Raw genomic sequence first — 20,620 nt, 5'->3', positions numbered from 1 at the left:
GAAAGGGAACAAGAAATGCTGTTAAAATGAAAACCTTATTCAGTACATTATATTTCAAAAGCTTTAATTGGTTTCCCTTCTTTCCTGTATCTTTAATAAAAGGTTACAAGGATTTTTAATGGTGTTTGCCATGGTACTAAGCAGGCTGAGATCTTTATGACAAACCTCAAACCTTGTTTAACACTGTTTAATGTTGAACAGCAACTGGGTTACGTTAACACTTTTGGCCCATTTATTCCATCTAAATTAATACAACATGACCCAAACCCCAACCCTTGTTTGGGGACCCCAGCTGGCCCTAACCCTCATGCTAGCCGAGAGACCCTGCTCAGCTCCATCTCTCACCTGGCTGACCTAGCCATCCCCAACCCTCATGTTAACCAGGTCCCCATTCCAGCCCCTACCCTCATCTTAGCCCAGGTATTCCTTACCCTATCTCAGGGATCCCTGCCAACCCCAATCCTATCAATAACCCCAGACCCTCAGTCATTCCCACTCCTAACCCTAGCCCTCTGAGAGCCCCAAAATCCTAAACTTATACTGGGCCCCTGGCCATTCCCAACCCTCACCCTAACCCTACTGGTCCAAATCCCCACTGTAGCTTTGGACCCCCATGCTAGCCCCAACACTCACCCTTGCCCGGGTGCCCTCTGTGGAACCATGAGGGCTCAGAGAGCCAGTTCAGCCTGTTGATCCTGGCCCCAACCCTAGCCTAGGTCACCCTTAGATGGCTCCTACCCTAACCCTGCCTTGATTTCAGGGGCCCACTCAGCCAGCCCCAACCCTGACATTAGTTTTGGGCATTCTCAGCTGGCCACAAACATAACCACAACCCTAATCAGGGGGCAACCCTCAGCCAGCTGGCGCTGGCCCCATCTCTAGCCCAGAGGCCCCCCTCAGCTGGGCTCAACCCTAACCCCAGCCATAGCCTGTGCATCCCTTCAGCTGGCTGGCACTGGTCCAGTTTTAACCCAGGTGACACCCATAGCCAACCCCAAGTTCACCGGTCCCCTCAGCTGGTCCCAACTTTGAACACTTTGCAATCTCTTGATCCTGGAATGTTTATTTCTGAATTCTTGTGCACTACTGATTTCTGCGTGATAGGTATGTGTGGGAACAAGTGGATAAGGCAGTAATTTAAGATTTTCTTTTCTGCAAGTACAGCAGGTTCCAGTTAGCAGGCTGTAGAAATTAATCCAAACAAATAAATTCAGTATTGCAGTGAAATCTGGCATTTTTTAATAAACACTTTCGAAGTTTCTGAAGTGATTCTAGGATACAAAATTGTCAATCCAAAGCCTGCATCTCTGTACAGAAAAATACAGTGCAAGAAATTAAGGGCTTAGTCCTTTTCTGACAAGACTCCCATTGAAATTAGTGGATATTTTGCTGGAGTAGAGGCTGAGCACCAACCCTGAAAGGTGCTGAGGACTGTCAACCCCAATGGACTGTGGGAATGGAAAGCAAAGATATTTAGCACCTCTAGCAGAGGATCCAACCACAAGTAAGGGACTCAGATTTGGGCTCTATAAAACAAGCTCTCTAGTAAGCAGCATGTTGGTCAAGAGGGGGAAAAAAAACCTACCCAAAAAACAAAGGACAGAAAGACTATGATTGCAAAGATTTTTCCATAAACAAATTCCCTTTCCCCTCCTAGGCCCCCCAAGGACTATGGATTTAATTGACAAGTCTGATCTGTTACATTTGTAGTAAAAAGAAAAAAATGATTTTATTATTCAAGTGTTTCTATATGATCTGGTTCATAGCCATAAAAGGAAGATTTCCGTTGAGTGGACACTGATGTACATTTAGGTGTCTCTTGTGCATATTATGATTATTTTTTTTAAAAAAAAGAAGTGAAACAAAACTAGGATTTCACACACTTATGTAAATAATTATAAAATATAGCTTTAGCAGTTTTACTCCTGGAAAATGATTTAGTTTGGCTGAAGCAGATGTATTGGCTAGGATTATTGCGCTCTGTATCTCCTGTTACATATTAGAACGAGTCAGCCAGTGAAAATCCTGGAAACAAAAAAACAGAAACAAAACAGATAGGTGGAGTAGAATGCAAACATGTATTTACTAACATACAATCCTGCCCTTGTGGAATTGTGTAACACTGCTTATGAAAATATCATTTTATTCTCAATTTCTTTGGTAGGAGCACAGAGAAAGGATTTTTGATACTGTGACAACATTCATAACAAAATTGTCAATAAATAAGGACAATTAGGAAAATGGTGAAGTCAAAGGCCCTGATATGACAAAGAGCTGAGCATGTGGGGATCCCTGCATCTCCATAGAGCCTCGCTGCTGACCAGCAATCTCTCCCCATGTCTCAACAGAGGTTCAGGAGGATACAGGGGATCTGTCCATCAGAGCCTGAGAAAAATGAAAACACGTACCTGCTGTTTTCTGTCAGATTGTGGGTTGATCATTACATTGATAAGGGAAGGCACTTGCTTCTCTGCCAGGCTTGCTTTCAGGGCATTTTGAAGTTCCTCTGGTGTTTTTACAAAGTATCCTTTACCCCCAAATGCAGAAATAATCTGCTCATAGTGAGAATTTGGCAGGAGACAAACAGGTGGTGCACTGAAAGAAGCAAAGAGGTTTATGGTACATAGAGTTAAAATTGCAAGAATGACCAACTAGGATTATGCCAATTTTAGTACTTTTAAATGGTCATTATGCTGGCTCTCTAAGTTTCTCCTATGCTTGTGGGACACGTAATTCAGTTCCTATGAACTTAGTTGTGTGTAACTGGGCATGGTGATTGTGTAAAGGTAGACTTGTTGCCAATTAGTTACTGATCTGACACCGCAAAGCTTTTCACTTCAGCTTTTAGACTAGAACAGAAAATACTAGCCACGGATAAAAAGACCCTCTTGGTTGCTTCTCAGTTAATTAAAAGCACATAGGTTAGAGGTACTCACCACACAGTTGGTTCTCTAGACTTTAACATCTCCTTCCAGGTATCTGCATCCAAACCATGGTATATCCCATTGTTGTTTACTACGATAATTACAACTGACAAGTTATACCTGCAACCATTCATAAATAAAAGAATGATCATGGGAGAAATTCTAAAGAATTGCATCTTTCTGTGAAGCGCTAAAGGGACACTCTACCAAAAAGAATCATTTCTGAATGAAAGTTCTTATACCTACTATTGTTAAAAGTGTCATAGATTCACAGGGTCTGGTCTATGCTCTGGCCTCTAACCAGACTCCTGGGAATGACCCCTTTAGCATGTTGGACCCAGAGTGATCCACAGGGGTAGGCCTGTGGCCACCATGACTCGCAAACTAGCCCTTTGGGCTCCAACAATCCTCGCCCCCCCCTTCTCTCTCCATGGCTCTCTGTGGTGAGTCCAGATGAACCACACGTCTGAGAGAGACTTAGTCACCTCACTCCCATTCGGGGCGCAATGCTTTTCATTAAGTATCTGCAGCCTACACCAGGCAGCCTTTGGATAACAAGGGGATCTTTATTATCACCTGGAATCTAGAATCTGTAAATCTTTAAGTTCGCATGATAATGGTAGGCTTAGTACAGAGTTCATATTGGTGGAAGCCATGGCTTTGCCATGCCCTCCTTCTCTCAGCTCCATCTTCGCGTGCCCCACTGTCCGTCTACCTCCTCTCCCTTTGCTTTCCTGCTAGGGCTTTTGCCCTGCTTCCCTGCAGAGAGATGGTGGTGGTGCTGGGAAATAACTTGCTCTAAAGAGTTAACGTTCAGTCATTAAGGCTTCCATTCAAATGTGTTGATCCCAGCCCAGACAATCCTAGTGGCTATACTTCTCAAATACCTAGGCTGATCTCCCATGTCCCAGGGAGAAAATAAGTTATCTCCCTTTCCCTCCACAAGAGGAAGCAATGCCAAAGGGATAGACACAGAGTCAGACACATAGTTTATAAACATATTAGAAAAATTCCCCCATTTGTCACAACAAGTAGCACCTAATATTAGTAAGACAAAATATTTTTCTATATTTTTTCAGTTTGTTTTCTTTGTGCATTTAACTGCACTTTGTGTACAGCCAGTTTCCCTGATCTGGATAGTCTGTCAGTTAGACAGGGATAATAAATTAAGATGGTTTACTTGATCAAAAACTGTTTTTTACCTGCAAATAGTTTCCACTTCCATGCCAGAAAATCCAAAAGCACTGTCTCCTTCTACACAGATCACTCGCCGTTCAGGTGTCTGATCTTTAGCCACCATTGCAGCTGCTATAGCAAATCCTAGCCCAACTCCCATTGCTCCAAATGTACCAGCATCAAGTCTACAGATAGAAAGTAGAATTATTGCCTCTTTCTTCACTGCATTATTTTTCCTGTACAGCCAGGCAAACAGCTCTCAACTTGTCCATGACAGTTTGTTCTTGGTTTGTAGTAATTTTGATATAACCCAACTACTTATAAAACAATATCTGGATAATAAAAAGGCATTTGACACTTGTATTGCTATATTGCACAACATGTGTCTAAATAGGCGTGGTTCTCATATAAGAATCTGATCAAGATTTCATAATACTCTAATGAACACACATATAATGGAACTTTTAAAAAATTAGTTGACTGGAATAAGAGATGCTTACATACTACCAATTACAATGTACTATATTCCTGATTGCCTTCAGTCTGAATTTTACTGGTATTTCAAGACATCTAATTAATATGTGCTCAGATGTTTCAAGTGGTAGTAAAATAGTTATTCTATTGAGTGTTGCATCCCAAAGGTCAAATTAAGAGGGTACATGAAATCTTTTCTCCATTTAACTCCCTGGAAATCCAACTAGAAGCCTGAAAAATTTCAGGCAAATAATGCTATTCAAATTCCAGTCTTCAGGTTCAACTTTTTGAAATCAAATTGCAAGCTGTAATTAAATAAGACCATTTCAACCAGGCAAATGCAAAATACATTTTAAAAAAAAGCACAATTATAGGCTTAACTTTTCAGATTCGCCCTCTTATGTGCACAAGGCTATGTGCAAAGAAAAAAGCATCAGAATCACCGTGCCAGCCTTTTAAAAATAAATATATTCCACAGTTAATTTTAAATTAACTTTATTTCATCTCAAATATGTTGTGAGGTTCATTTGTTACCTATCATGCTGTTTTCAAAAGGAGGTTCTAGACTCCACAATCAGATCTGAAGGGTCACCTCAGCAAAGATTGTCCAGTTTTCTCTCACACAATCTAATAAATACAGACTAGCTCTAATTTACAGTCATTCTGTAATAGCTGGCTTTAAGAGTCACAAATCAGAACGTCAGAATTTGTATGTCTACATTTAGGCACCTGAACTCCTATGTAGAGGCCCAATATATGGCCTTTTTCCAAAGATGCGGAACACGTGTGGCTCCCATTGATTTTAAGGGGATTCTGCATTACAGCAACTTTGTGTGTGTGAATCTGCTTGCAGGATAGGACCCTAGCCTATTTATTTTAAAAAATTTAAGTAAGTCCTAACATTTTTAGGTACAGATTCACATACCAAGTATGGGACTCAATAATATACTTCCATCCCAAAAAGAACTGAGATCTCTGCTAAATAACTTTCACCCGTTTGAAATATGGCCATTTATTACCATTGTACTATTTGCTGAAGTCCCACACAAATCAACGTGTATTCGGTATAAAAATCAATGACAGGGTATGACCAAAAGGGATAAAGGTAAGTTGCCTTAACAAGAACAAACCCACCCCAAAGACACATTATACATTTACTTTACTTAAATAACTTTTTTATTTAAAAAAAGACACGGAGCCAGTAATTTATAACCCAACTACATGGAAACAAACATATGCACATAATTGTTGCATCATGGCAACAGAGCAAATACTTTACCTGTGGCGAGGATGATAGTTTGGAAGCATAGTACGTCCAATGTCCATAGTATTAGCTCCCTCACTAACCAGAATGCAGTCCCTGGGTAACAGTTCTCTGACATGATGGAATACTGTATAATAATTCATAGGCAGGGATTTTTGTAATGCCAATGCCTTTAAAAAAAGAGACTATAAATCATTTCTATACGTACTGCTTAGCATAAGGGCAATGTGCAATGCCATGCGTGAATATTACCACTGAAGTCAGGGACTATTCTCCTGAGAAAGGGTTGCAGAACTAGACTTCCTCCCAATGGCTGAGATCATCAGTCACTTTTGCTGACAGTGCCTTTGTAATTCTGAAGAGAGGCCATTTTCAGCAGAGATTCCCTCAGGTGTGCAACCTGCTCCCTCTGGTGGTGTGCCATCGTCAACAGTTTATTGACATTCAGAGCAACAAGCAAGGCACCTCAGCTCACCATTTTTATTACTATTTATTATCTGTATTGCCATGCACCCACTCATGGGCCAGAACCCCATTGTGCTAGCTGCTGTTCAAATGGAGTAAAAATGTTCGACTATTTCTAATCGCAGGTGAGCTGTGTCATTTGTGTGTTGGGATGGTTCAGGAACAGCCCCTGTTTGTGCTGTCACTGAGAGGAGTCTAATTTAGGCTCCAATCCTGCTGACACATATGGGCTTAACTTTCCAGGCCTGAACAGTCCAATTCATATGCAGAAATTTAAGCACATCCGTAAGTATTTGTAAGAAAGGGGCCTTAATGTGTCACAATAACTGGCACATATAAATCCATAAAATAAAATAAAAATAAAGGATCTACCTGAGCAAAACTGAGCTGTCATATGCTAAGAGTAACACCACATCACTTGAAAATCAATTCTGTTACCATATCATCTTCTACACAAGGGCTTCCTTCTGGCACTATGGTCCTGATCCAAAGCCCAATCACTTCAATGGGGTTTGGATGACAATTAGCTCTTAAGCCCAGTCTGTCCATACAGTAGATAAATCTGAACACAGTAAGCCTACAGGAGTCTTCTGAAACATTTTGATACCATTCAGAATTTAGCAACCTGAAAGTTCCGATTAGTTAGGGAGACTTAACTACAATATTGACAGGGATATGATTGATACTCTTTGTCCAGAAAAGGATCAAAAGCCACTTTTACTGAGCCATAGTATTACCTTGGATGTTTCTTCATTGCTCTTCATTTTCTCTCTTAATCCCTTCCACCACTCCGAATAAGAAGGATATTTCCATTCCATTAGAACAAGTTGTTCTAAAAGCTAAAACAACACACACAAACACACAGACAAAAAAATTTATCCTCTTTCAAAACAACATAAACCTCAGAATAATTTCTTCAAGAAAATCTAACAATCATAAACCAAGATCCCAGCACAATACTACATCTACTTTTAAATTTTAATTTTGGATTAGATACTGGATGCACAGCATAAATATACTGCATGAAAAAAAAATGCTTTTCCTAGAACTGTTTTTTTTTTTTTTTTTTATAATTTACTCTCTTTCTACAAGTCAAAGAAAGTTATAAACACCTTGCATTACATTACCTGCTCAGTCACGGCATTTATGTCACCTAATAAATGTGCAGCAGGTCTCACGTTGTTCCCCAGCTCTTCTGCACAAATATCAACCTATTTTAAAAAAAAAAATAGGTTTTAGACAAAAGAACACTGAATCAATTAGAAATATTTTTAAGTCAATACGACTTACACTGTAAAATAGAAGAGTATTTTCTAACAACCTCATTAGTCCTCGCTTTGGCTTTAAGAGTAATTTCCTCTAATCTTTACTGGAAGTGCTATTCAAGAGATGATTTACTCCAAGTAAAAACCTACTATACATACCCATTTTCAGACATTCATTTGTACCCTTAGCACCGACTTACTGCTTCTGTTATACCTCCGACACACCGTACTATATATAACTTTGTTACTACTAGTGTGAAGAGCTCAAACTGGACACCTTTGGAGGAGACCAGATGAGGACTTATGTTTCAGACTACTGAAAGCCAGCTAATCAGAGAGCAGAACTGACTGTTGCCCTTGGACACATGGTTTACACGATTTTGAAATGGGGGAGGGGTAAAATTGTGTTTATATCCTACCCTTCCTAATACAGACAGTTTGCCAGAAGTATTCAGTTGTTAAGTAGCCTTTCCTCCTCTACTCTCATTGTTTCTAAGTGGCCAGACTCGGATAGTGAGCAGCAAGATCTTGCTTGCTTTGACTGTAAATACAAGCTAATGTTTTTAAAGGATCCTACTGAGAGAGGGATCCATTATTATGAACAATTCCACAATTTCATAACTCTTTGTTTCTGACCAAGGAAACTATAGTCCTATACATGGTTCATATGCATTATGGGCCCAATCTTTGGGCTATTGCACTGAATAGGAGCTTTGCCATTAATTCAGTGGGAGCAGCATCAAGTCCTATATGCTCGGAATAACATTATATTGATTTTGAAAATATCAAGGGAATTAAAAACAAATAAAAACAGTTATTTTGGAGAACTACAGTGATCACATGCATTGTACTGCACTGTCAATATGACAAAGATCATCACATGAAAGAGCAGCTTATTACAGAGAGAGAGAGCTAACCTACAGAGGGTGCTGTTCAAATTATTTTCCTAGATTACCTGGATAATCTTTACATCTGGTCGAAATCTTGGTGGAAGTCCAAAGTGCAAAATCCAGTTCAACCTGGCACCAAACAATATTATTACATCAGCATGTTGCAATGCCCTAATAATGGAAAACAAGAGAAAAACATGAAATGTAAATATTTTTTATATTTAATTGCTTTTCAAAAATGGCAATAGTTCCAGATAGCACAGCAGCCCTATCATTTAGGAGAATAAAATAACAAATCTTGCTTCCCTCCGGTCTATATTTGTTTAGCTCAGCAAGCTAAAAATCTTTTATACAAACTGTCTCTTCAGTTTATATAAGCAGAAGATTTTCTGAATTTCCAAATAAAGCACTAAGTTCTTTCTAAAACAGCATTCATTTTGTGAAAGTAAATATTATTAGAGCAAAAAACAAATAAACAAAAACTCTACTTTAACAGAATTCTGAGGTAGCAAAGTCAAGTACTCAAAAATTAGAAAATACCAGAATGAAGGTTGACCATGCAACCAAGGTGACCAGATGTCCCGATTTTATAGGGACAGTCCTGATATTTGGGGCTTTGTCTTATATAGGCGCCTATTACCCTCCACCCTCTGTCCTGATTTTTCATACTTGCTGTCTGGTCAGCCTACATGCAACCTTAATTCAGCCTTCTGGTGTGTATGCCCAAGGTGGCCCAGCTGCTGAGCAAAATACCTCAGGTATAGTTTTTAAGTTCTCAGATTTATTAATAACATACTCCATAATGATGAAGGTATTTTGCTCAACACACAACTTTGTTTACATTTAAGTATATAGGAGTTTCAGCTGCAAAGTAAGCCCACTGTACACACATACCTACAAGTGCTCTATAAGTAAGCTCACCTTCATTTGTGGGTGACTACAATTATTTTTTTAAAACACAATCTTCAATATATGTCTCTTCAATACAATTAAAGGATTTACAGAGACCCTAGTTCAATTAAACTGGAATGTACTACAAATGATATAAAAGCGAGGCTGCATAAAGCAAAATTTGAATTGTGATACTCCATTTTATATAAACCTTTATAGCCTTAAAGGTCAGAACACTGAAAATGCCAGTAGTTTTCTGCTACATGTAATGTAACTTGTTTACATACTTCATTTTGTGCTATAAACTACATGTTAAAAATACTATGTTGTCTGATATAGGCTTAATATTTATACAACAAAACGTAACTCAAAAGAATTCAGCCTAGCTTTTGCCAAAACTTACTAGTGACTCCCAAGCTTTCACCCCGGATTCAGTTCTAAGCAGCATTTGACACAAGCTGTGTAACGCTACTGGCTTTATCCACTGCCATAAAGCAGGGCACGAAATGCAGCTGCACTTAAACTTTTTTTTGCTTTTTGTGTTAGGCCTTCCACAGTATCTGTAACATATTGCAATTTGCTGTATCTTTAATGGTATGTTCCTATTAGTTTCCCAGAAGATAGGATTGGAAGCAAAGCCTTGGTTTATACTGACCTGGATCTGGCTGCAGCTACACAGTTTGGATGGTTGTCAGGAACAACTCCTTTTCCCATTGGGGTAGGCAAAAATGGTAGCCCGCATTGGTCCACCAACTTTCTGATGCTGTTTTCAGCACGTGAATAAGCAGCACCTACAGGAAACAAAGTATAAAGAAGGGTTTAATGTGATCTCTAATTATGTCTTTTCATGGCCTCATTTAAACAAGGTGCTTAAGTAAGGGCTTATCTTCAAGCATGTGAGTGAATAGTCCCACTGATTTAGAAATACTTATATGCTTAAAATTACAAATATGCTTAAATGTTTCTCTAAAACAGGAGAACAGTGTGATCTCTAAAACATATACTCTTCAATTAACCTAAATCATCATATTATATAGATGGGGCTGGTAGCACTGCCTATTATTAAGACAGCCTGACACTTCCCATTATAAAACCCTGTTTTCAGTTGCTTGTAACTTGCCAAACGTTAACTGTTTGGCTGAGACTTTCCATGGCAGGTGTCTGCCACAGGCAGGATGTGTTCAGAAAAATTTCCACCAAAATGGTTTAGCTGTTTCTGATAAAGAGGTTGGGAAAAAATACATTGTTTTGCCTATGGTATAAAATTCTGGCAATCCTTTCTCTGAGAAGTTTAGCACCCCTGTGATTTGGCACAGGAAAGAGATAGGACTGGGACACGGTCACATTGCAGGGAACGGGGCAGAAGGGGTCAAAAACTTGGGGTGTAGAAGCAGAAGAATCTGTTACCACTAGAGCACACTCCTCTCCAGAGCCTGGAATGGAACCTAGGATTCATGAGTCTCATCATTCCTCTGCTGCCAACAAGCATCTGTGAAATCCATTGCAAACTGTGTGTCTCATCTGGTCCACACAGAGAATGATAATCTACTATTGCTATAGTTATTCCATTAGCTCAAGTGGAGGAGGTCTCTGCTGTAAATCTAAAGGTTCTAACCCTGCTCATGAACCACATGTATGTCAACAGGATACCACATGATGGAATTTCTGTTTTTCAATTTGTTTTTTTAAATACTTAAGAAATTACGCACACAAAAACTATGTTAACAGAAAATTACGGTTGCAAGGTCAAGCACTGGAAAGTTAGGAAATAGCAGAATTAATGTTGTCTGTACAGCCTTAATCCAGCCCCCCCCCCCCGCAATGTGTATGCATTACGATGAAGTATTTAACAACAAGATCACATGCTATTTTTTCCACCACACCAATGTCAGTCAGTGCACAAAATTAATAGTGCATAGTTGCTCATTAAGTGAGCACCATTTTATTTTCTCCTCACGGTTCAATGTGTGCTCCTAATCCTTATATACTGTACACTATTCAAACCAGACTCTGAAAACAGATTACTTTCCCAATGGGTTTTTCTATGGTGCTTGTTACTATAGTTTCTGAGTGTTTTACAAACACTACTTTATTTTCACAGTAAGATGGAAGGGTTTTATTCTCATTTTAAAGACTGGTATCTGAGATCACAGACATTAAAGGTCAATAGAATCCACTAATTTTGGGTGCCCACTTTGAAGCACCTGGGACTTGATTTTTTCAGAGTATATAGCACTTCATATATTCAAAGCACAGCTCCCATTGACTTCAGCTGCAGCTGTAAATGCTCAGCACTTCTCAAATCACATTTCAGGATCTCAAGTCAGGCGCCCAGAAAATGAAAGACACATAATTATTGACCATCTGTGAAAAGTTTTTTTTAAGTGACCTGCGTAGGATCACGTAGGAACTCTGTAGCAGAGGCAAGGATAGAATCCAGTTCCCCAGGGTAGCATTCAACTGCCTTAATCATGAGACCATCCTTTCTCTTCTTGCAATCCCCTGCCTCATTCACCACACACCTTCCAACTTCTGCAACAAAAGAGGCAGCGGTCCTACAGATAACGGCACTGTTCTTCACTACACAGCCCTGATTCATTCCCAGGTCTGTCCTATGCACTGAATGAGCGTTAAAAAAAAAAAAAGTATACGATCATGTAATTAACAACTGTATCATAATGCGCACACACAAGGGGCCTGAATTAAGGATGCACAGGTAATCTTGATTCTGGCATTTCTTTCAAGTACTTGATTTTTCAACCTTGATAATGGCCTTTTAACATTGAGTTTTTGTGGGTAACATAGTAATTTGTGTGTCATGCTTTACACTGAAGCAGCTAAAGACACCTTTACCTAACAGGAATTATGAGGTCTCCCAATGACCGAAGCTTGGAAATAAGGGCGCTAGACATTTAGTATACACAGTAGAAAGCACTGCAATTAAAATATTTGAAAAGTGACTTTAGGGTCTCTCTTGGGTTTTAATCAGACCATCTCCTAAGCACTTGAATGGACGTGCCAACAAAAGCGCTCTGATTATTTAGTCATCTGCAAGATCTTGACTACTAGAAAACAAGTCCAATTTTAGAGGACTGGAGAACTCTGGTGATTGGTAGGAAGAACATAAAAATTGTTCTAGTGGATCAGATTCGTGGTCCATCTAGTCTAATACCTTGTTTCTAACAAAGGTGATCATCAGGTGCTTCAGAGAAAGGTGCAAGAAGTCCCATAATAAGCAGATGTGGGATAATTTGACCCCAAAGAGGATAATTGGCTTAAAACCTGAAGAATGAGGTTTTATATCCTTAGCAAATTTTTTGCTAGCATTGAACAACAACAATTCTGGATATGTATGTTATCCATACAAATGTCCAATTTCTCTTTGAATTTTGCTGTATTTTTGGCTTCAGCAACATCCTGTGGCAATGAGTTCTGCGGTCTAATTACGCATTGTGTGGAAAAAAGTATTTCCTTACATCAGTTTCAAATGTCCCACTATTCAATTTCATTGAATGTCCCTTTGGTCTTGTGTTACAGAACAGGGAGAAGAGATGCTCCTAATTTACCTTCTCTATACAATTCATTATTTTATATACTCTTATCATGTCACATATTTGTCTCCATTCTATGAGTAAACAATCCAAAATTTTTCAATTTCTCTTTATGTGAGAATATAGAACCTCGCTATCTGATATCAGAGCCTTCCATCTCTCATTCACCTGTTCATATTCAGCCAGCTCTCTAGTAACTGCCTAGGAATTCAGTTAGTCTCTAAGGTGCTACAAGTACTCCTTTTCTTTTTAGGAATTCAGTGGCCTTTATGAAATAAATTGGTTTCAATTCAGTTCCTGGTGGATATGTGTCTTCATCACAAAAAGCATCAGAACTGCCCCCCTTAGAAGAGAGGCAAAATGACTGAATGCACATGGAGTCTGAACTACCCTCTGATCCATAGAGGGGACCACCTCTAGATCAGAAATGAAGTGCACTGGCAGAGTGTAGTGGAAAGTCTGTAATATAGCAATGGCAGCAGCAGGTGTTGTATGGTTACAGAGTGGGCTTCATGATCCAGCTCTGGTAGTCTGGCATATTCAGTGAGTACAAATCAAATAATAAAGATCACTTTGGTTCAGTGTTCTGATTCTCACAGTAGAATGCAAGGGTATTAGACAGGTATATGTCAGAGAAGGGACTTTTACATTTTGACAAACAGGGTTTGTTTAAGCTTTGGTTGGAACAGGCTTTACACTTAGGACAATATTTACCCATTTATTTTCCATATAGATTCAGTGTATTGTATTGACTTGACTTACTCTAGAAGAAAAAATAAAGGGAAAATCTAGAGCAAGTCAGTGTATGTACAAGACAGAGGAAAAAAATATTCCAGTAGAAAAACAGATTTTAGTTCCAAGTTTAAAGATGTTATTTTATAAACAGTGAAAGGAAAAGAGATGCTTTAAATTTAAGAGAAATATTACTTTGGTCACTATTCTTTCCAACATGTGGTAAAGTTCAAAGCTACATCAAATCATGTTACCTTTGCCAATGATTAGGAGAGGCTGTCTGGAATGCGCAAGGATAGATGCTGCTGCAGATACAGCAGAGTGTTCAGCTGTGCAGACAGGAGGTGGCAAACAGCATTTAACATATCTGAAAGACAGACAGGCCAGCATCTTCAAAGGAAATGCAATGGAAAGCAAGCAATTATCAAAAGGTAAAATCAGTCACTCACTGTAAAATAACAGAGTTTATTTTAAACTGTCCATGATATTTGTCAGAACAGCAACTTTATTTTACAAACAAAATTTAAAATTGCTCATTATATTCAAACCAAATTTTTCTGAGAATAAGCTACTCCATAGAACAAGCAAAATATTTAGCATGCTGCAAAAATAAACCCCCTAATTTTAATATCTCCTTATTTTATATGTGCATTACACTGTGAACTAATAACCTATGCACATTTCTATTAACACATATATAGTCATTTTAAATCAAATTATTTGTCTTGGCAAAGCCTGGCATTCTGAACCTTTCCTTTCCTCTCTCTCATTTGTGGGCAGCTACCTCCCTGCATAAACCCTCTCTTCTCATTATAGCAATAAAATGGCTGCAAAGGCTGCCCCACTCTAGTTTCCTCCCCACTGCTTTTGACAAAAGTAAAAAAAGAGATGATATTTTCTTGAGAACTCTGCCAAAGGTTCAAGATTTTCACAGTTGTCCTAGAGAGGGCAGGGGAAGAGGAGGAATGCAATGGAAACCTCCCCTACCACCTTTTTAATTGCAGGTTCTACGGTGTCCCCATATAAGACTGCAAAACCTAGCACTTGATATCACAGGACTACCTCAATTAACACAATACTTGCCATTCAAATGCCACCTCATTAAGTCAATGGGACTTCAACATGTACTTAAATGCTTTCCTGAATAGGAATAGGGCTAAGTACATGCTTAAGTGCTTTTCTCCCCTAATGTAAACAGTCCCTGTATTCTCAATCTCTCACCATATATATTTTTCAATGTCTCCTAGCAATTCATTGCCGATCATTGAACTCATCTTTCTTCTATATATCCCTAGTATTCTAGGTGAGAATGTACCACTGCTTTACATAATGGCATAACAATACTGTCATAATATTTCACTTCTTATAAATTCACTGCTGCATGACATAATAGACTACTACATCCATAGGCTGGATTGCAAGTAATATAATTTCAGTGTGTTCAAGCCCCAATGGTAGGTTGTGCAACCTTTCCTTAAAAAGAAAAAAATTATATATATATATAATTTTTTATAACTTTTTTTATAAATTATATATATTACTTCAAACAGATTTTTTGGCTAAATGCAATGACCAATGGATTAAAAGATTATGTAGGAAAAACTCTGTATCTAACAACTTCACCCATCCAAGTAACTTGTACTCACTTGACAGAGCTCTTGTTCACCTGTAGATTTACAAAGTCTCCTGGCATGTCAACATAACAGGCACCTGGACGACCATAGGTACTGCACCTCACTGCCTAGATTTATTGAGAGAAGAGAAGAGCACCATTTTAATCACTGTTTAAGAGAATTTTTAAAAATCTTAATACTTAAAAAACAAAAAACAAAACTCAGTGTAATGAAGAAAGTGCGCTGTCTTATTCCCTATGCACCTGCAGGAAAATCTTCCTGGACACAATTTATAATGGGCTATTTTAACCTAACTTTTTAAATTCCCTCCTACCCCATTTAAGCCAGCTGAAGTGAGCCAGTGCACAGAAGCTCTTGGATTGTAAATGTTTTGCCTCATTTACACGGAGACAGCAACACTATCAGCTGTTATATCTGCAGTTACTAAGTCAAAATTTCCTGCTGAATTTCTGTTTAAAGTAGCATGATCCTTGAAGCCACCATCTTTTATTACTTAGGACACCAGTGCTCCTGTTCGTTCCATAGATGCTACTGTGCTGAACTGGCACTTCTGGAAACAGTATTGCTTGTGACAGGATTTAAGTTGACAGGGTTATTGCGGTGCTGGAGCAGTGGCATGACACTTTTCAAACCTAATCCTGGAGAGCTAAAATAAGGATGTCTCTGTGGAAATCCTAAATCTCACAAAATGAGCATCTAGCAATACTCCTTCACAGCCAAAACTGAAGAGATGAAGTACATACTGCAGTCCTAACTCCTGCACCTCTGTCACACAGAATGTCTTTTTCAAGGCTTTATCCAACTCCCATTGAAGTCAACTAAAAGATTCTTGTGGACTTCAGTGAGAGTCAGATTGAGCCCATATGCTGTTTGTAACCTTATTCCATGAACTAACATATGGGAAAGATCGCCCAAGTGTTTATAGCGACTTAACTAATCAACAAGCCCGTAGTAAATTTGTAGGATTAGGGAGTTAAATGATAACTATTTCCAAAACTTGAGGAATTAAAGAGAAGCTGTCTAAATGCTAACCATGTGTTGCTATGTACTGTTTTGTACCTTTTCAATAACAGCAGGAATAGCTTCTAGGCTGCTGGGTCTGACAGAAAATTTGCTGTAAGGCCTACAAGCTTCAACCTGCAGAAGTAAAAAAAAAAAAAAAAGAAAAAGGAAACATTACAAGAATCACATACTTTTTTCTTTTCTTTATAAAAGTGTTGTGGCGATTAATTCACATTTACTGTTTACAAAAGAAATAAATTCCACAGAATATCAATGCCTGCAACAGCTTGTAATGAAACATGCTACAAAGAAGCACGTGACAAACTCTACCTTTCTTATCATAGAAAAAACAGAATCTTTATCATGAAAAGAAATTATTTTAGTCACCAAAACGGATTCAATGAAGTGTCTTGCCGATTTCCGTCTTACTTCAGTATGAACGGGTGTTCTACATGCTGTGATAAAAAACAGCCAGCCTTCCAGAAAGCAAAAAGTTACAAATTCCCACAAACTCAGAAAGGCAGATCCACAGCTGATTTCAGTGGCACAATGACAATTTACGCTCGCTGAGGATCTGCCTCCATTTATTTACCTGAAGCCTTTATGCAGTAAGTTATATATCTGTGTACCTGTGGGAATTCTTGGAAAGCTCCCATGATTTCCTGATTCCTGTCAGAGGAACCTCCAATAACAATCAAAGGCCTGAAACAAGCATAAAAAATATTTTATTTTTAAAAGCAAATTTTAAAAGAGCCCCAAAACAACAAAAAACACATCAAAAATCTGATTCTTAAGATATATATTTTAGGACCCAATCCTGCCTATCGCTTAATGCTTCTTACAGAGATACTATGCACCTTCAGTTTCCATTGACCTCAATAGGAGTAGAGGGACATCAGCACTTTATATCAGACTCTAAACAGCATTCATTTGCCAAAGAGTAAACTTTTTAGTATCCTTTAGGATATTACAATTACATTTCTTCCACAGTGCACAGTCATTAGAATAAGGAATTTAGTTAAGTCTCCTTTCTCAAAGAGAGGTTAGAGATCTGCACTGAGTGTAGAGCCCTCTCCTGCACTGCAGATAAGTCATGCAGCAACAATTGGCCATACATTTTTCAGTGATGGCTATGCTTCTATCACATCAAATTTTTACAATGCACCTGAAGGAGAGAGAGATGAGCAACATTTTAACATGGCCATAGATGCCTATGTTATTAGTTTAGTTCTATATATATAGTGAATGAGAGAGACAGAGTGTGTAGAAGAGAATGTTAATATGAGACATGGAATACATCTTCATGTGGGACAGATTCTTAAAACCAGTGCTGTAAGTTATAAATGCCTTCCTCCCAGGAAGGACGAAAACTAGTTCATTCAGTTTCTAGGTCAGTATGATATTTTATAAGCTGTGAAATGATGAGTTAATATGAGAAGGCCACTTAATCTGCTTTTTGAGTAAGGTTAACTCCAGCATAGCACTCCATTAGCTTTCCAGGATTTTTCTCCAAAAACATTTTCCTCTGTAAATCCTTTTTATTGATTAGAATATGCATAATAGGAGTACTTTAAAAGGCAAAACTAGAGATCCCCCAGTACATAACTCCAATCCTGGACACCACTGGGGACATTTGGATCTAAACCTTAATTTCACAAGCAGGCCACTTCTCTATAGTGAGCCAAATTAAAACTTCTGATCCAAAAGTTTTGGAATGCTGAGATTGGAACACTGTAGCTTGGTCTCATCTCGAATAAAAATCCCCATGGAAAACAGATCTGAAGCATACAAAACACCCACTTTTACCATTCTGGATGTTTTATTTTGTTGGGTGGTGGTACTTTACTTTCCTCTGAGGCGTTAGATATAGGCTGACATCAGAAAAAGGACAACAACCTAGTTACATCATTGGACCACTTCAGGATGACAAGTCCTATGCCAATTCCATTTAGCTTTTCCAAGTTTCATCTATTAAGAGGACTTTTGCAAAACAAAACACAGCCCTGAGAAACATTCCCTATCCCCCCAAATAAATTCATTGTACATTTCTACAGGCATACTCCCTTAAATGTTACCAATAGTAGCACTTACTACTGTGAGCAGCCTAGCCGCAGTCAAGAGCAGGTTAGGTAGGGAGAATATTGAAGTTAATGGAACTATTCACATTACTGAGTATTTTGCTCAGCAGTAAGTGTCTGTAGGATGAGACCTTTAGCTAAGCTGAAGAAACACTGATGCAACCACAGGTTACAGTAGCATTATGAAGTGCTACTCTTATCTGGAGTTTAATCTTCTAATTGTCATGAGCAATAATACAATCTTTCACGGCAGCTACACCATGATAAAACTATATGCACTCAAAATGATGCTGACAAAAGCAGGGAATACTGTAGATCATTTTTAATAATGGATTATATTTTTTCTGAATGGACGAAGAATGAAAGGTTTTCCCTCTTACAAGCATAATTTACAAGAGCTTCTTAAGTGTCTACTTTAATTGAGCTTACATAGCAATTAGTAACAGGGTAGCAGACTCTCAGAGGGTACATCTACACTGCAAAGAAACAAAAACCCCATGGCAGCGAGTCTCAGTGCTTGGATCAACTGACTCGGGCTCGTACTACAGGACTAAAGACAGCAGTGTAAACGTTCCCGCTTTGGCTGGAGCCCAGGCTCCAAAACTCAGTGAGGGGCAGAGGGTTCTTAAAGCCTGGTCTCCAGCCTGAGAAAGAACATCTACACTTCTTTTTTTATCCCCTTAGCACAAGCCCAACTCAGCTGACCCATGTCCGAGACTTGCTGTTGTGGTTTTTTTTTTTTTTTTTTTTTTTGGCAGAGTAGACGTACCCAGAGTGAAATCCTGGCCCACTGAAGTCAATGGGCTTTCAGTGGGGCCAAGATTTCACCTTCAGATGTTAAAACCTTGCAAGGTAAATACTGGCAAGTTGTGCTGGCAGATGGGTCCAGTTAATTCCAACCAGAGCATTAAAGGTATAGAAGAGTCACTGCTTGTTGCAGGAAATTAGGACAGAGAGGACCCTGGAGAGAAACCATAGAAACAGCCAAGCTCAGTGAGAAAAGCTTAGACTGAGGTTTAAGGTGTATTATTATTTCTGAGTTACTAACACTAAATTAATAAATAAATAAAATAATTCAAGGTCTGTATCTCTGCTGGAAAAGGGGATAGAGACTACATGTCTACACGATGGGCAATATAGTGTCATCGCTATGCTGCTGTAATCCCATAGTGTGAACACAGACTACAGTGAAGCGTTTCCCCCCGGCATCTCTTTAAGAACTCCACCTCCCCAGTCGACAGTAGCACTCTTCCATTGACTTAGCTGTGTCTATATCAGGGGTTAGGTCGGCATAGCTAAGGCACTCAGGGATGTGGATTTTTCACCACTGAATGAATGCATCTATTTCCATGACACCTACTACGTGTAAGGGACAAAAACATAAACATCTTGGACTAACGGTTAGTCAATTAGCATGTAGATTGATCTGATTCTCACGATGCTATCAAATCTTCTGTCAAGCTAGAGGATAATCCACTTTCCTCATCTTCTGCCAAGACTTCAGATTTGTGCAAGATTAAATCAGGCACGCACAACCAGTCTCAGCCAAACTGGATTTTCAGAGGGAAAGTGCAAACATCAGCCAAATATGTCTTACAAATTAACCAAAGTGATATGAAAGCTTCTTCCTAGTGACCAAACTCATCAATTATTTAAAGCAAAGTCACACCAGGATTTTTTTTGTTCAGGCAGTTTCATATATAACCAAGTATTAGTAGCCAATTCTTGTGTGACAAGCAGTTTGGACCCTATCTGATAAACTACAAAGTTTTCTCTCTATCAGGTGATTCTGTCAGCATATGCAAACACTGCTTCCTACATATGAAAATCTTCTAAAACCGTCACTATTTGCTCTTTGCCAGCCAACTGTTTATTAACTTTATGGTCTGGTGCATATGTACCTAGTGCTATGTGATCTTCTTCCGAAAATGTTTCAGGTAACTCACTCAGCAACTTTATTTTTATTCACAGGCCAATTAAAGTTGCCATACTGGTGTGAAGACTTGTGGGGGTAAACACTATTGCTGCTGCACTTTCATCTTCATTTAATTCAACATTTAACTGTTCAACAACACGCATCAAAACCCAAACATTTTGTTATTACATAGGCCAATTTGTTCACCTCTGAAGAGAGGCAGTCATTAACCCAAAAGCATTTGTAAGCTTCTTTTTGGATTCAGAGCTGCTTCTACCCACTGCACTCATCAACAGAATATCAGAAGACTGGTTACTACCACCTTGATTTTTACATGTATCCGGGTACATTACACAGTA

General features: G+C 38.8%; 1 protein-coding gene across 4 annotated transcripts in view; it reads right to left on the bottom strand.

Moving 5' to 3' along the window:
• Window positions 1-1,216: 1,216 nt before the first annotated feature.
• The window catches only part of HACL1 (2-hydroxyacyl-CoA lyase 1), a 33,583-nt gene continuing 14,179 nt past the window's right edge, over window positions 1,217-20,620 (bottom strand). For all 4 annotated transcript variants that reach the window (XM_048838500.2, XM_048838501.2, XM_048838502.2 and 1 more), the window contains 13 exons: window positions 16,898-16,970; window positions 16,326-16,403; window positions 15,279-15,373; window positions 13,887-13,999; window positions 10,005-10,140; window positions 8,524-8,629; window positions 7,431-7,514; window positions 7,041-7,142; window positions 5,854-6,008; window positions 4,127-4,285; window positions 2,937-3,044; window positions 2,409-2,595; window positions 1,217-2,025 (listed from right to left, as the gene is read on the bottom strand). In XM_048838500.2, the coding sequence (XP_048694457.2) occupies window positions 1,993-2,025; window positions 2,409-2,595; window positions 2,937-3,044; window positions 4,127-4,285; window positions 5,854-6,008; window positions 7,041-7,142; window positions 7,431-7,514; window positions 8,524-8,629; window positions 10,005-10,140; window positions 13,887-13,999; window positions 15,279-15,373; window positions 16,326-16,403; window positions 16,898-16,970 (1,429 nt within the window). In that variant the 3' untranslated portion in view covers window positions 1,217-1,992. The remainder of the gene's footprint in view (window positions 2,026-2,408; window positions 2,596-2,936; window positions 3,045-4,126; window positions 4,286-5,853; window positions 6,009-7,040; window positions 7,143-7,430; window positions 7,515-8,523; window positions 8,630-10,004; window positions 10,141-13,886; window positions 14,000-15,278; window positions 15,374-16,325; window positions 16,404-16,897; window positions 16,971-20,620) is intronic.

This window comes from Caretta caretta, chromosome 2, assembly GCF_965140235.1.
Source record: "Caretta caretta isolate rCarCar2 chromosome 2, rCarCar1.hap1, whole genome shotgun sequence".
In the NCBI taxonomy this organism is placed as follows: domain Eukaryota; kingdom Metazoa; phylum Chordata; order Testudines; family Cheloniidae; genus Caretta; species Caretta caretta.
This window is presented reverse-complemented; position numbering and strand designations above follow the sequence as displayed.